Raw genomic sequence first — 17,526 nt, 5'->3', positions numbered from 1 at the left:
TCCCAGCTGCCTTGTGAAGACCAGATTATCCTATTGAAAGGCTGCTGCATGGAGATCATGTCTTTACGGGCGGCCGTTCGCTACGACCCCGAGAGTGAGACGCTGACGCTTAACGGAGAGATGGCCGTGACCCGCGGCCAGCTGAAGAACGGAGGCCTGGGTGTGGTGTCGGACGCTATCTTTGATTTGGGCTTATCGCTGTCTTCGTTCCACCTGGACGACTCTGAGGTCGCTCTGCTACAGGCCGTCATCCTCCTGTCCTCCGGTGAGAGGGAGGGAGACAATCTTGCCGGCACACATACACGTTACTTCACCATACTACCAAACATCTGTCCCTTTGTTTTCTCTACACGCAGGTTTATGGGTTATAGCACCACTGTGACAAATACACCTTCTAAAAGCGTTTTAATTGGGTCATGGCCATTGAAACTGAGGGGCCATAGTCTTGCAACAGTTCTATCCACTTGTAAGCTAACAATATAGAAGATATAGCTTTTTTACCGATAGTTAATTCAAAGATATCCTTCAAAAGGTGCCACTTTAAAACATTTGGTGAATTCAAAAATTTCAAAAAGAGTGTTCTTTATTAATATTCTACTTTGTGTTGTTATTCATTTTTATTTGGTCACGACCTGACATTTTAATCTTGAACTAGTTGGCAAGATGACAAGTAGGTCACATTACAAGTAGATTAGGTAGGAAATAGGAATACATTGTGGGTGAGACAGTAAGAGAGCGGGTGGCCCCTGAGTTCAAACAGATAGAGAATTGGTCTAACAGCACGCCATATTAACCCCTGTCTTGTGTGTAGAAAGAGGATTTACATTAACGATATATCATGAAACGTACGTTACACATCTATAAACACACATGGAGATTTAGCGATAATATGTGCTTATAGATGTGTATACCATGGCATTGTTGAATACTTGTTTCTTATTGGCTTGAAGGGCATTCTAGAGCGTGCATTATTTCCCAATAACGCACAATATTTGCACTATAGAATTCAATGGCACATTCTTACATGTTTGAGATGCTTTGGAAAGCAAAAGTCGAATTGAAAACATTATTCATTACAAAACCCACTGATATTGCCAACTACTTTAACGATTGTTTCATTGGCAAGATAAGCAAACTTAGGCATGACATGCCAGCAACAAACGCTGACACTACACATCCAAGTATATATGACCAAATTATGAAAGAAAAGCATTATAATTTTGAATTCCGTAAAGTGAGTGTGGAAGAGGTGAAACAATTATTGTTGTCTATCAACAATGACAAGGCACTGGGGTCTGACAACAAGGCAGGACCCACAGGCCATAGTTTTGTCGCACCTGGACTATTGTTCAGTCGTGTGTTCAGGTGCCACAAAGAGGGACTTAGGAAAATTACAATTGGCTCAGAACAGGGCAGCACGGCTGGCCCTTAAAAGTACACAGGAAGCTAACATGAATGATATGCATGTCAATCTCTCATGGCTCAAAGTGGAGAAGAGAATGACTTCATCACTACTTGTTTTAGTAAGAAGTGTTGACCAGCTGAATGCACCGAGCTGTCTGTTTAAACTACTAGCACACTCGGACACCCATGCCTACAAGACATGCCACCAGAGGTCTCTTCACAATCCCCAAGTCCAGAACAGACTATGGGAACCGCACATTACTACATAGAGCCATGACTACATGGAACTCTATTTCACATCAGGTAACTGATGCAAGCACTAGCATCAGATTTAAAAAACTGATAAAAATATACCTTACTTAACAACGGGGACTGTAAAGAGACACACACAAAGTTACAAGTAATATTGTTGTATGGTGGTATTATACATTTGTATTGTAGATATGTAGTGGTGTAATAATGTATATGATGTACTGTTTTATCTTTTGTTTTATATGTAATGTAAGTGCCTTAATGTGTTTCGACCCCAGGAAGAGTAGCTGCTGCCTTTGTAACAGCTTAAGAGTTACAAATACAAATTGGCATTGTTGAATTCGATTCTCATAATGGCAAGCTAGGAGTGAAGGTTTGGTTAGCTAAACTAGCAAGTCTGTTTGTTTGGTGACCATAATAACTACTGTAGCTATCTAGTAAACTTGCTGGCTACTTCAGTGAATGTTGAACATATTTTGAACATATTTCTACCGGTAAATGTGTTAAATTATAGCCATGGTATAAAATGGATAATCAACTCGGGGCTCTATGCGTTCTCTTGAAAATAATGCAACTCCATGTCATTCATTATTTTCCATAGAACGCATAGCCCCTCATTGATTATCCCTTACTTATTACTTCTGATGTACACTTAACTTGTACACAATAAATATTTATATATTATATATATTTATTCATATACAATAAATTATTAGCAAAGAGCCTGTAGTTCCTGTGGCTTACCACATAAAACCAAGAGCCAACCTCCCGTGAGACCTGTAACAAAACAGTCGGTAAGCAATGAAACAGTCGGGTAAAGCCAGTAAGTCAGTGTCTGCCATCCATGTTTGATTAACCACAGTCAGTCACACGTCATTACTGCAATTAAACAGTCAGTAAAACCTTGGTAAGTGTATAAAACAGTCAGTAAAGCCCAAAGCCAGTAAGTCAGTGTGTGCCGGCCTGTTTTCATGTGTGATTAACCACAGTCAGTCACACGTCAATACACTGCTGTTAACTTCCACCGTCTTTTTAAACCCATTAAGCCAATCTTTTACATAGCGATCGTCAGGGATTACAGAGCCCACCCTAGGAAAGGAAACCATCTAATGATGAGACTACAATGGCCGTCCGGGTGTTTGACGTTCAAAATCAATAACTTTGTGCAGGGTCCACACATCTCCCTCCCTCCATCTCTAAGACGATGCCACTCTGTTCTGTGAAGCCATCGATCTCCTATTATATCCACATGCACAGATCGTCTGCATTGACTTTTATAGTTGTGAAATCAATGGCAAACGTCAGCCAATCTGGTATTTGTTCGAATAATTCTGTAGCATACTTACTCAAAACTCAATGCTTGTATTAATCGGATGTTCTGTAAATCTATCACACATGCAACCCCTGGAGTGACTCAGTAGTGCTAATGAAACAAGCTAGTGACCGATTACAGGATATCCAATTAATACAAGTATTGAGTTATAGTCTCTATCTCCAGTGAGATCGTGTTTGTAGATTTGGGTTGAATTAGTATAGAATTGTTCTATCTACATGACAGTAGTAATATACAGTACAGAATGAAACTCATCCATATTCATCCTTTTTTCCTTTCTGTCTATCCCTCCCTCCCCAGACCGTCCAGGGCTGACCAGCGTGGAGCGTATTGAGCGCTGTCAGGAGGAGTTCCTTCTGGCCTTTGAACATTACATCAACTACCGCAAACACAAGGTGGCGCAATTCTGGCCCAAGCTGCTGATGAAGGTGACGGACCTGCGGATGATCGGGGCGTGCCACGCCTCCCGCTTCCTGCATATGAAGGTGGAGTGCCCCAACGAACTCTTCCCCCCACTCTTCCTGGAGGTCTTTGAGGATTGACGGACAGACGGGCCCACACACCCTGCTGAGGTGTGTGTCGGAGTGTGTGTGTGCGTGGGCGCCTGGCGGGGGCTACGACAGTGGGCCTCAGAGTGGCTCTAGGCGTCTTGCGACACGTTGTTGGAACTCTCATTAGCACTACTGAGTCACTTCATTCCATACCTTAGGTGTAGCCTAGCTTCTCAGCCTAGTTCTTATGGATGGAACCATCCCTTATGATGCGGGTACATGTGAATAGCATTTTCTTTTGGTTTTTATTTTGTAAATGTTTCACTTCTCAGTTACTTCTCTATAAGTTTTTTGTGCTAATTGTACAGTCTAATTGCTGTCGTCGACAGTGCTCGTTCAGTCAGTCATACAAACCATGCAACGTGTAGTGTTTAATTTTAGTCCATTTTAATACCGAATGCTGACTCCACCAACACTGAGAAGGTCAGTGACAGACAGCAGAAGCCAGCTAACCAGCATTATTCCCTTTCTTTTCGCATTCTCTTCCTACGATACTTCCCCAGTCAAGGGATGTGGAGTAGCTTTCATACAGGTGTCCTTCTGGTGCTGGTGTTCTGTGAGAGCTACAGTTGAAGTCGTAAGTTTACATACACTTAGGTTGGAGTCATTAAAACTTGTTTTTCAACCACTCCACAAATTTCTTGTTAACAAACTATAGTTTTGGCAAGTCGGTTAGGACATCTACTTTGTGCATGACACAAGTAATTTTTCCAGCAATTGTTTACAGACAGATTATTTCACTTATAATTTACTGCATCACAATTCCAGTGGGTCAGAAGTTTACATACACTAAATTGACTGTGCCTTTAAACAGCTTGGAAAATTCTAGAAAATGATGTCATGGCTTTATAAACTTCTGATAGGCTAATTGACATCATTTGAGTCAATTGGAGGTATACCTGTGGATGTATTTCAAGGCCTACCTTCAAACTCAGTGCCTCTTTGCTTGACATCATGGGAAAATCCAAAGAAATCAGTCAAGCCCTCAGGAAAAAAATGGTAGACCTTCACAAGTCTGGTTCATTTTTGGGAGCAATTTCCAAAAGCCTGAAAGTACCACGTTCATCTGTACAAACAATAGTACGCAAGTATAAACACCATGGGACCACGCAGCCATCATTCCACTCAGGAAGGAGATGCGTTCTGTCTCCTAGAGATGAACATGCTTTGGTGCGAAAAGTGCAAATCAATTCCAGAAGAACAGCAAAGGACCTTGTGAACATGCTGGAGGAAACAGGTACAAAAGTATCTATATTCACAGTAAACGAGTCCTATATTGACATAACCTGAAAGGCCGCTCAGCAAGGAAGAAGCCACTGCTCCAAAACCGCCATTAAAAAAACATGGTTTGCTATGGTTTGCAACTGCACATGGGGACAAAGATCATACTTTTTGAAGAAATGTCCTCTGGTCTGATGAAACAAAAATGTAACTTTTTGGCTATAATGACCATTGTTATGTTTGGAGGAAAAAGGGGGAGGCTTGCAAGCTGAAGAACACCATCCCAACCGTGAAGAACGAGAGTGGCAGCATCATGTTGTGGGGGTGCTTTGCTGCAGGAGGGACTGGTGCACTTCACAAAATAGATGGCATCATGAGGGAGGAAAATTATGTGGATATATTGAAGCAACATCTCAAGACATCAGTCAGGAAGTTCAAGCTTGGTCGCAAATGTGTCTTCCAAATGGACAATGACCCCAAGCATACATCTAAAGTTGTGGCAAAATGGCTTAAGGACAACAAAGTCAAGGTATTGGAGTGGCCATCNAAAATGGCTTAAGGACAACAAAGTCAAGGTATTGGAGTGGCCATCACAAAGCCCTGACCTCAATCCTATAGAAAATTTGTGGGCAGAACTGAAAAAGTGTGTGCGAGCAAGGAGGCCTACAAACCTGACTCAGTTACACCAGCTCTGTCAGGAGGAATGGGCCAAAATTCACCCAACTTATTGTGGGAAGCTTGTGGAAGGCTACCCGAAAAAAATGTAAAGGCAATGCTACCAAATACTAATTGAGAGTATGTAAACTTCTGACCCACTGGGAATGCGATGAAAGAAATAAAAGCTGAAATAAATCATTATCTCTACTATTATTCTGACATTTCACATTCTTAAAATTAAGTGGTGATCCTATCTGACCTAAGACAGGGAATTGTTACTAGGATTAAATGTCAGGAATTGTGAAAAGCTGAGTTTAAATGTATTTGGCTAAGGTGTATGTATATTTCCAACTTCAACAGTGCTGCCATTCTGCAACATTCAAATTCACTCTGACTGTACTCACATCCTTCACGCCATAGAAAAATAAATATTAGAACAGGCATTCCCATTCAAGTAAATGTTCTGTAATGGGATGGGTGGACCTGCAGCTATTCTTATTCTAATTATATTTCTATGATTCCCACCACAAGCTCCCACATGAGTAGACCCAGTCACATTTCTAAACAATGGCAAGGCACAACACTATACAACTCGTCCACAGAGAAACAGCTAGCTAAAAGACGTCTTGTTTCTCCTCTTCTGTGTTAAACCTAAACGATCAGGACAGATATAAAAGCACACTTTGACATGAAGTCAGCAAAAAGACTGAAGCCGTTCAATAACTATCTCTTTTTTGAATGATGCTACTCATGCAGTGCCAAAAAAATTGCTTATTCATTCAACCGTATTGGATCGTTTCCCATGAACCAGGATACATGTTCTATCCTGACCTGATTGGCTATCAGTGACTTCTTTTAGAGCATTCTTCTAGAACATGCTTCCGGCTCTCATTCAAGCTGTAGAGTGTAGCCACGCATCATGAAACAGAACGTTATTGAAATAGTGTAGTTCCTGAGCTGCAGACGGACAGATCAGATGGACAGACCAGACAGACACTGTGAGCTGTGATGCAGGCAGAACCTCCTCCTGATGTCTCACAAGATCCCATGGGAACTATTGACTTATTGATGTTCATGCGTTATATTATATTCTCAACATGTGAGTTACTGTATGTGATAATGGTGATGATGCTCCCTCCTATAAGGACTGGTGGGTTCTATGATACTTGCTTATTGGCTGATTCATGCCTGTATGAATGACATGTGGGCGGAGTCTGGTGGTCAAACCCTTCCTATGTTGACCACAGAGGAGAGAATCGCTGCCACTCGGGGTGTAACGGTACACGTATTCGTATCGAATCGGTACAGGGACCACGGTTCGGTCCGCATTGTGAACCCAAATAAATATATTAAAACAATGAAACACTAGGCCTATAGGCAATGCCATGAACTGCATTGTATGCCTCTTGAGTAAATATGAGCTGAAAAAACATTTCAGGTTTTTCCATTAAAACAACTAGAGCCTATGTGCACCCTGTAATCAACATTTAAATCTTAAATCTCAAACAGGTAGTATCCACTTTATATAAGCAAGCTAAAGCCGAAGTTGTCAATGAATTGGCAAGTGCATCCTGTACTGCGCTTACTACAGATGGATGGACCTCCAGTGCTACAGAGAGGCTATTACCCCGGAGTTAAAAATGAGAAGTACCCTGTTACAGACATGCTCCCTTTATGAGAGTCACACAAGTGTGCATCTTTTTCTCTTTGTAAGAAAACACTAAATACAATGTCTGAGCCATGTTTGCATATTGATGTCATATGCATATTGCACTTTATTTTAGTGTTGTTGTTGATGAGTAATTTTCATTTAAGAAAATACAAAGTGTTTGTTATTCCTGATAGTGCTCTCATCAGGCGTTATATGACTCATGATCATATATGGATTCAGGAATACCAAAACTTTGTATTTTCTTAAATAAACAAAAATTTACTACAAAAACTGCATTTCATTTTCCCGCTGTACCAAAACCGAACCGAATCGTGATCCCAAAACCACAATACCAACTGAACCATGGGTTTGGTGAACCATTACACCCCTAGCTGCCACATGAATTTAATAAAAACAATAACAATACATCAAAGATACAGAGAAAAAGGTACAGAGAAAGAGCTGACAGATTGAAAAACTCTTCAACTATTGCTCATTTTTCCTCTTTATTTTGGTTGTATAATATTGTGGTTTGTTTGCAATTGCAAAAAAAAAATCAGCTTTGTGTAAAAATACATGCATTACTATTCAAGCTTCAAACTACTCCTCAAAGCAGCTTGTGTTTTCTCTGTTAATGTGATGCCTTTCATAAAGCAATAGACTTTGCAGTGTTTGAATGACTAGGACCTCACAACTCACACAAACTGCACAGTTAACAATGCACAGACAATCAGAGAGAAACAGATGGGAAATTGTGAACAGGAAGTGGCGCAGGGTCCAATTACTTCCTGGTTCACAAGTTGAACCGGGACACGGGCTAAGTCAGTGGCCCTAGAATGAGTCGTGACAATCAGCATATTTGATGCTATCCGTTTGAAAAAGGCAATAGCTGCACAGAATGGCTAATCTTGATCGCAGAATGAGTAGTTATTTGGGATGCAAAGTGATTTGTAGTCATCTGTAGTCAATCTCAAACATGCACTCTGCCGAATGTCACCTTATTCCATAAGATACTTCTTAAAGCGCCAGTGTGGTATTATCTCTCGTAAGAGTGGTCACTCTTAACTCAGTTACAAACCAATAACAACAAATGTTGCACCAATAGAAAAGAAGCTATTTTACAGTACTATAGAGGATAAAAGGATGTATATTTTCAGACTGCATAATTTTTTACAGATATTGTATGCATATTATGAAAATTTTACTGTTTTACGTAAATAACGGGGGAAAACAATCTTTCCCTCAATTTAATTAATTAATTTGCAAACCACAACGACATACTATTTTACATTTGTTTAGATATAACTATGTGAACATCATGAACTATAAGATTCATAGACAGATTGCAGTGTTAGTTTCACCTTGACAAAATATCAGTTGGTTAATGTATGGAACTCTATCAGTGGTGGCTGGTGGCATGTTAAATGGGGAAGACAGGCTCATAGTAATGGCTGGAACAGAATCAATGGAATGGTCTCAAACACATCAAACATCTGGTTTCAATGTTTTTGATACCATTCCATTTACTCCATTCCATTCATTATTATGAACTGTCCTCCCCTCACCAGCCTCCTCTGAACTCTATATATACTGTCAGGGGAAAAAACTATACATACTGCAAAGTTGGGCTGGACAATTTGAATAAAGACGTTATTAATGCAAGACCAGCTCTATTTCTGACAGCATCACCAACATCAGCCAAGCAAATCCACTCACTGTTAAAATAATAACGCAGAATGATTTACTTGTGTTTTCATGTCTTCTTGTTTAAGCAGACAAATACCAACAATGTGTTGTTCATGATGTAGTAAACATTTATCAATGATATCCGGAATATTGGATGACAAGTCTTTGGGGAAAGTGAAATTTTAGTGTGTGATGTAAGTGTAATTGAATGAGAATGAGTCTGAATATGACATGTTTTGGACAGAGTGCTTTGACTTGGGTGCCCTGAAAGAAAAGACAAGTTGCACAAAAAAAATAGAGATAATAATTATGAATTTGGATTCTTATGATTATGACGATGTTTGCACTTAATGTGAATTGGATGTTGAGAATAAAGATGGTTTTGAGAAAATGTCGTGAAATGTTTTTATTGTTTGTAAAATGTCACACGTTCCCAAAGGACAACCTCAAAATGTTGTCACTCATGAAGGAAACTAACAAAAATCACTAAATCACTAAGAAAACCAAAACAAAAAGGGGTTCTGAAAGACGGCAAGCAACTAAAAATGGGTTTCAAAAAGAAACCCATCACGAGTGCCCACTAAATTTACCTCAGGGAAGACAAACTAACAGGGGAAAATACACCAATTTAGGATATAGAGTAAAACGAATATGGAGCAAAACAAACACAGGATAACACAAAACTCCAGCTTCTTCCTGGCTAACTAAAGTAGAAGGTGAGGTGTAGCTTTCCCAACATCTCTCCAGCTGGTGCACTGGGCATACCTGCTGGGCCAGCACAGGTGAAACACATCCTGACTAACGGGATGACTTGCCATCGCAGGTGTAACATATACTGACCAACGAGGTGACTCCAATCAGTGTGCGCCTCAGCTAACATGCTAACCAACCTCGAAATAGACAGAGAAACCGAAACCCATAACACATACACAAAATCCTTGTATTACGTTTTCGAAAGTCAGATCTATCATATACTGATCATGATATTGTAGTGGAGATAATGTTTAATGATAATTCAGTTTATGAGTCAATGTGATAATTGTGCAAACGCCCCACCATCCATGAAAGGGTCATGGACTCTAAAAGCCTCTCTCTAGAATTAAACTGAAGTGCTACAGGTGTGGGATCTTAATTTGATCCGTTTCTCACAGCAGGAATTATAATTAATGGACATTTTTGTAGGGATTGATATATTTTTGGTTCGGGAAAATCAAGTCTGACATTTTAAAGTGGAAATAACAAACTTTAGAAGCCTTTTTTAAACCTTGAATACACTAAAAGTTTGCATTTCCTGTTCTGCAGGACATTTCCTGCAACAACAGGGGATCAAATTAAGATCTTACACCTGTACACATTGCCAAGGCCCCAGGGTTCTTGTTTTTCAGCCTTTTTTTTGCCATTTTCAAAACCATCATTAATTCAGTGCTTTTCCTTGGTCAGTATGAACCCTAAGGTTGATTCAGACCAAGCCCAGATTTGATAGGGGTCATAACTTTCATCATCTCAGCCATTTCAAAAAGGTCAGAGGTCATTCAATGTTTCACATGGGAAAGTGTAGATGATCCTAAAAATACAATTAATACATGCAAACGACATAAATATGTGTGAGTGCATGTATACTCTTTACATTTGTATGTAATATGATTTGTTTGCCCTCTGACATTTATTTTGACTCTATTTAATCACTCTGCCTGGATATTTCTGGTCATAGCAGTAATCCTCAGACAAACCAGAGAGGGGGGAGAAAGAGAGAGAGAAAGGGGGGGGAGAGAGAGAAAGCTGCTGCTGTGTTGTCAAATGTCAGGGTTCAGTTAGTGGAATCACGGTGAACATTGGGATATGTCAGGGTTCAGTTAGTGGAATCACGGTGAACATTGGGATATGTCAGGGTTCAGTTAGTGGAATCACGGTGAACATTGGGATATGTCAGGGTTCAGTTAGTGGAATCACGGTGAACATTGGGATAAAGTTCTGTAGCACCACACCATTCCTCCTTTTAAATTCACACCAAAAAGACCACCTTTTTATAACAAAGATGACAGAACTTGAGCAACATCAATTAGAAAGTCATTATGTTGAAGTAATATTAAATAAAGCAACATTTTGATCAGTGGTTCATATTCTATAAAGGGACAGACACAGACAGCTACAGGATCAAAGATTCACCTTGTATCTGATGTGTCCATAAAAACACTCTTATGTCAACGGTTGGTTAAAAGATTAAAAGAGCAACACTTCTCTCTGCTGGTTGAAGGTGATACCAGGCTCAGGGATGATGGCGTCATTTTAGCATAATTAGTAAGCACGTTTCCATCCAGTAAAGTCATACCATATTTTTTTTTAAATGATGGAAATAGGAAGGTTCGGTGTATTTGTATTTGTTCATGGTGGGATCTTTTTGTGTCTCTAAAATTAATTATGCGGAAAATGGTTGTGGAAACGCCTTTACGTGAAAATATAGTAAGTAATAAGTAATCAACCAATCAAAAGAATGGTGCTTGCCTACGGAGCTGTGAGGGGAACGGCACCTCCGTACCTTCAGGCTCTGATCAGGCCCTACACCCAAACAAGGGCACTGCGTTCATCCACCTCTGGCCTGCTCGCCTCCCTACCTCTGAGGAAGTACAGTTCCCGCTCAGCCAGTCAAAACTGTTCGCTGCTCTGGCACCCAATGGTGGAACAAACTCCTCAACGACGCCAGGTCAGCGAAGTCAATCACCACCTTCCGGAGACACTGAAACCCACCTCTTTAAGGAATACCTAGGATAGGATAAAGTAATCCTTCTAACCCCCCCCCCCCTTAAAAGAGTTAGATGCACTATTGTAAAGTGGTTGTTCCACTGGATATCATAAGGTGAATGCACCAATTTGTAAGTCGCTCTGGATAAGAGCGTCTGCTAAATGACTTAAATGTAAATGTAAATGTAATATAATACCGAAGAGTCACGAGATGATATGGTGTGTGGTCCTCCCACTACGACTCGGGAAAAAAAAAATATATATATATATATATAAAAAACGAGGACACGGGAAGCCATGCAGTTTATTTCAGGCTACAGATTAAATAAATTATGATGAACTTCAAAGGTGGTGAAAGTACAAGGTGATGGGCTTGATGCTGCTTTCCATATCGAGGGTCTTATTCTAATGACATGATGATCGATGCTTCACTGCTGTTTGACAAATACAAATATTCTTGTTCTTATCCATAACATTCTCATCATGTAGATTAGACACCTGCACAGCATACCTGCACTTTAACTGCAAACTGTTGGCTAGAGCGAAGGTCCAAAGCATAGGCGGAAATCCCAGGGGGACGGGGGGACACGACCCCCCATCCTGGGGAAAATATGATTTGTCCCCCCAATATATCACTGTAAACATAACTATGTAATTTCAATAATATTAATAATACGCAATGAAAGCACTTGTGCTGATTATAGACACTTAATAGCGCGTTTTTAAATTTCATAAGATTGCGACCCCCCGCCCTTTGCCTCACAATGGTTTGATCCACTGCCAGTTCTTTAGCTGGCAAGGTAATAGAGGATCGTATCTACTGTCGAAAGGCACTCCGTAACTGAGTGAGGTAATCCAGTCAATCGCGCCTTAGCAATGTATATATTTTTTAATGTTGCAGGGTTCACACACTAGCTGAATTTGCAGAGCTAGCGCGCAAACTAAAGCAAACATTAACTATCAAGCTAGCTAGTACCTATTCCATTTATGTGGCGTCGTCAAGATGGAATATTTGCTATCGTCAATTTATTCCAAGATTAGCATGCAGCTGTAGTGCTTCAAAGTCCCTGTGATAAGTTAGCGATAAACTGAAGTCCAAACTGAACAGAACTACATCCTCTTATACCATTGTCTTAAATATATTTAATGGTCTCGTTGCAAAAGCTAAATTGTCGCTAGTGAATTTTTTATTTTTTTCACCTTTAACCAGGTAGCAAAGATTATAGCAAACACACAGAAACGGAATTGGTGTCGCTAGCTTTGCAAATTCAGCTATGTTTGGAAGCCTGCCAAATATGAAACAAACTATGTTAAAATTTCAAAACGTTGCAGATGTGTTGTGTAATGTGTGTGTGCAGCTAGACCGGTCAGCAGCCAGCCAGGTAGAAAATGTCAGAAAAAGTTAAAGACGGACATCAGAGTATTTTTCAGTACACCAAAAACGCAAAGTAGAACTCTAGTAGCCTAATATCTCAAAGACCAGTTGATAAAATGTTCAAAAGAAAGAGTGAAATGCTAATGGAAATATTTCACAATGATGTCATTAGCCAGAGCAGGCAACAGATGGCACCAACAGCAGACGCTGGGGACAGATATGCAGGGACAGACTGGCAGGACAGGGAGTCTCAGGTAAGTTTGTTGAGTCTTTGTTTGGCAAATTATGAAAGGTTCTCAATTTTTTTGATTTGTAAAATAGGGACATAATTGGAAAATGCCATGAATACCCCCACTCTCAATTTAAAATGGTGACTGAACCAAGATTTGTTTAAGGCAATGGTATTGCTGTTGTGATTAATTGTGTAGTTTTGGTACGGTAGTTAGGAGTACAGCAAACACCTTATTCTTTTCTAGGAGACAGACTGAGTCAGTGAGGTGGTGAAAGGAAAGAGCCAAGGAGAGAGACTTCAGAGGACAGTGTCACAGCCACGGAGGCCAGGTGTCACCCTTGTTGCCAGCAGCACCAGTATAGGGGACAGTGGCACAGCATCGTCCAGTTACCTCAGTGATGACACAAAACCATATCAGCCACACCCACAATTTATAGAACCGCAAACTCTTGCAAACGTTTCAAGAGAGAGGAACAACTGCATGATAGGAACATTGCTATAACTATTATTATTAGTAGTATTATAATGATTTAAACAAGTTGGGACAACCCTTCAGTTAACTACTGTACCTAACAATTATCCAGTAGTAGTGATTATGGTCCCTCAATATACATTTAACATATTACAACATAGTCTGTGTTACAGCACTACTTTTGGTGTCCCCCTCAGGAATTGCTCCTGAGAAAATTTCATGTAATTGTCCCCTCCAAGGTTGATATCAGATTTTCGCCCCTGGTCCAAAGACCAGAGTAGGCACATTTGCTAGATAACGCAACAGTTTTTGTGACAATCAGTAGAGTTGAAAATGCTATGGAAACACACTGGCCATTAGATTTGAATTTGGTACATGAAAGTTTACGCGAAAAAGTTCACTTTGTGTTCACTACGTCATCACGCACGTATTTTTATTTGCAACAAGTTAATTTGGTAGAAACATACCACTGGTGGGGAAATGCGCATATTTATGTGGATTCTAGAATATTCATATGAAAATCTGTCGCCAATTGGATGGAATCCTAGCTACAGTCAGTTATTAATTACATTACATTTAGGAATTAGATTTTGTACTTGAATTGTTAAAAATGTAAGATTAAAAGCTAACTCTGAAAGTAAATTATGTGTAAGAATTGCTATTAATAGATAAATGCAATACAAAGTGATTCCTTTTAATAACAATAACCAGGTTTCCGTCCAACCTTTCTATGTGAGTAAAGTGGGCTACATCTCCAATAAAACATGTCAAGACAGGCCCGAGGGACAGAGCAAATTTGTCAGTAAACTTTCCCAAATGACAACGAAACAAAATATGCTAGACACGGTGTGATCTTTTTGTGTCAGTAAAATTCATTATGCGAGAAATGGCGGTGGAAACGCTATTAATGTGCAAATATTGATATAATAACTATCACGCGATGACGTATCGTCTTCCCACTACGATTTGGGGAAAGCAAGCAGTTTATTAGGCTACAGATTAAATAAATGATGAACTTCAAAGGGTGGTGAAGGTGAAAGGTGATCTTGATGCTCCTTTCCAATAAATATCGAGGGTCTGATTCTGGTGATATGATGATATGATGATCAATCAACGCTTGACTGCCATTTGACAAATAAAAATACTCGATAATAATCTCATGTAGATTTTACCAGCACTGTCTGCGAGTTGTTGGCTAAAACGTATGTGCCAATACCAGAGTGGGCACATTTGCTATATAACGTAACTTCTTTTGTGACAAAACCATCAGCAGAGTTGAAAATGCGATGGAAACCCATTTGACTTGTATTTTTTATCCTGGGACATGGGAATTTAACCGTAAAAGTGATTTTTATGTGCACTACCTCATCATGCACAGCCTTTAATCTGCAACAAATCAATTTGATAGAAACATCTCTGATTGGAAAATGGGCATATTGTTTTATGCAGATTTTAGAATATAAGCATGAAAATCTGTTGCAAATTGGATGGAAACCTAGCTAATGGTATGCAAAGTTTTACATTATTGAGCACTTGAATACTTTTGGGGAAATGCTTGCTTAACATTGGCATCATGTAGAACTGTTATTCATAAGCAAGAGGTTTTGTATGTGCCTACAGGTTTGTGCCATCAGAAAGTCTTCAGACCCCTTGACTTTTTCTACATTTTGTTAAGTTACAGCCTTATTCTCTAAATGGATTAAATACATGTTTTTTCTCAGCAATCTACACACAATACCCTATAACGACAAGTGAAAATAGGTTTTTATACATTTTTGCAAATGTATAAAATAAAATAAACTGAAATACCTTATTTACATAAGTATTCAGAATCTTTGCTATGAGACTCAAAGTTGAGCTCAGGTGCATCCTGTTTCCATTGATCATCCTTGAGATGTTTCTACAACTTGATTGGAGTCCACCTGTGGTAAATTCAATTGATTGGACATGATTTGGAAATGCACACACCTGTCTATATAAGGTCCCACAGTTGACAGTGCATGTCAGAGCAATAACCAAGCCCTGAGGTTGAAGGAATTGTCCGTAGAGCTCCGAGACATGATTGCGTCGAGGCACAGATCTGGGGAAGGGTACCAAAATATCTCTGCAGGGCCCCAAGAACAAAGTAGCCTCCATCATTCTTAAATGGAAGAAGTTTGGAACCACCAAGACTCTTCCTAGAGCTGGCCGCCCAGCCAAACTGAGCAATCAGGGGAGAAGGGCTTTGGTCAGGGAGGTGACCAAGAACCCGATGGTCACTCTGACAGAGCTCCAGAGTTCCTCTGTGGAGATTTGAGAACCTTCCAGAAGGACAATCAGGCTATTATGGTAGAGTGGCCAGACAGAAGCCACTCCTCAGTAAAAGGCACATGACAGCCCGCTAGAGTTTGCCAAAAGGCAACTACAGATTCTCAGACCATGAGAAACAAGATTCTCTGATCTGATGAAACCAAGATTGAACTCTTTGGCCTGAATGCCAAGCGTCACGTCTGGAGGGAACCTGGCACCATCCCTACGTTGAAGCATGATGGTGGAAGCATCATGCTGTGGGGATGTTTTTCAGTGGCAGGGACTGAGAGACTAGTCAGGATCAAGGCAAAGATGAATGGAGCAAAGTACAGAGAGATCCTTGATGAAAACCTGCTCCAGAGCACTCAGGACCTCAGACTGGGGCAAAAGTTTACCTTCCAACTGGACAACAACACTAACCACAACACTAGCCAAGACAATGCAGGAGTGGTTTCGGGAAAAGTCTCTGAATGTCCTTGAATGGCCCAGCCAGAGCCCAGACTTGAACGCGATCGAGCATCTCTGGAGAGACCTGAAATTAGCTGTGCAACAACGCTCCCCATCCAACCTGACAAGAGCTTGAGAGGATCTGCAGAGAAGAATGGGAGAAACTCCCCAAATACAGGTGTGCCAAGCTTGTAGCGTCATACCCAAGAAGACTGTAATCCCTGCCAAAGGTGTTTCAACAAAGTACTGAGTAAAGGGTCTGAATACTGTTATATTTCAGGTTTTTATATTTGATAAATTAGCAACGTTTTCTAAAAAACTGTTTTTGCTTTGTCATTATGAGGTAGTGTGTGTAGATTGATGAGGAAAATAAAAAATGTAATACATTTTAGAACAAGGCTGTAACGTAACAAAATGTGGAAATTGTCAAGGGATATGAATACTTTCCAAATGCACTGTACCAGTGTTGTTACACAACCTATTGTGCACGAATGGGAAGTAGGATTTTACATCTGTTTTGCATAATAGTTTGAAGTATGAGGCCATGAAGGTGCCGAGGACCATACTAGGATGTAACTACTGAACAAAAATATACAGCACAAGCATCAATTTCAAAAATGTTACTGAGTTCAGTTCATATAAGGAAATCAGTTTATTGAAATATATAAATTAGGCTGGGATTACAGATATGCATATGTTGGGTCACAGATACCTTTAAAAAAAAAAGTAGGGGCGTGGACCAGAAAACCTGTCAGTATCTGGTGTGCGTGACCAACATTTGCCTCTTGCAGCGCAACACATCTCCTTCGCATAGAGTTGATCAGGCTGTTGATTGTGGCCTTGTGTCCCACTCCTTTGCGAATTTGCTGGTTATTGGCGGGAACTGGAATACGCTGTCATACACGTTTATCCATAGCATCTCAAACATGCCCAGTGGGTGTAATGTCTGGTGAGTATGCAGGCCATGGAAGAACTGGGACATTTTCAGCTTCCAGGAATTATGTACAGATCCTTGCGACATGGGTCCGGCCGTGCATTATTATGCTGAAACATGAGGTGATGGTGGTGGCTGAATGGCACGACAAAGGGCCTCAGGATCTCGTCACGGTATCTCTGTGCATTCATATTGACGTTGATAAAATGCAATTGTGTTCATTGTCCGTAGCTTATGCCTGCCCATACCATAACCCCACTGCCACCATGGGGAACTCTGTTCA

General features: G+C 40.3%; 1 protein-coding gene across 3 annotated transcripts in view; it reads left to right on the top strand.

Moving 5' to 3' along the window:
* LOC111955706 (thyroid hormone receptor beta) overlaps positions 1 to 7,735 on the top strand; it is a 56,375-nt gene extending 48,640 nt beyond the window's left edge. For all 3 annotated transcript variants that reach the window (XM_070436287.1, XM_070436286.1, XM_023975981.2), the window contains 3 exons: positions 7 to 265; positions 3,290 to 5,290; positions 5,337 to 7,735. In XM_070436287.1, coding sequence (XP_070292388.1) covers positions 7 to 265; positions 3,290 to 3,531 — 501 coding nt within the window. In that variant the 3' untranslated portion in view covers positions 3,532 to 5,290; positions 5,337 to 7,735. The remainder of the gene's footprint in view (positions 1 to 6; positions 266 to 3,289; positions 5,291 to 5,336) is intronic.
* Positions 7,736 to 17,526: the final 9,791 nt, after the last annotated feature.

The sequence above is a fragment of the Salvelinus sp. IW2-2015 genome, linkage group LG31 (genome assembly GCF_002910315.2).
Source record: "Salvelinus sp. IW2-2015 linkage group LG31, ASM291031v2, whole genome shotgun sequence".
NCBI lineage: Eukaryota > Metazoa > Chordata > Actinopteri > Salmoniformes > Salmonidae > Salvelinus > Salvelinus sp. IW2-2015.
This window is presented reverse-complemented; position numbering and strand designations above follow the sequence as displayed.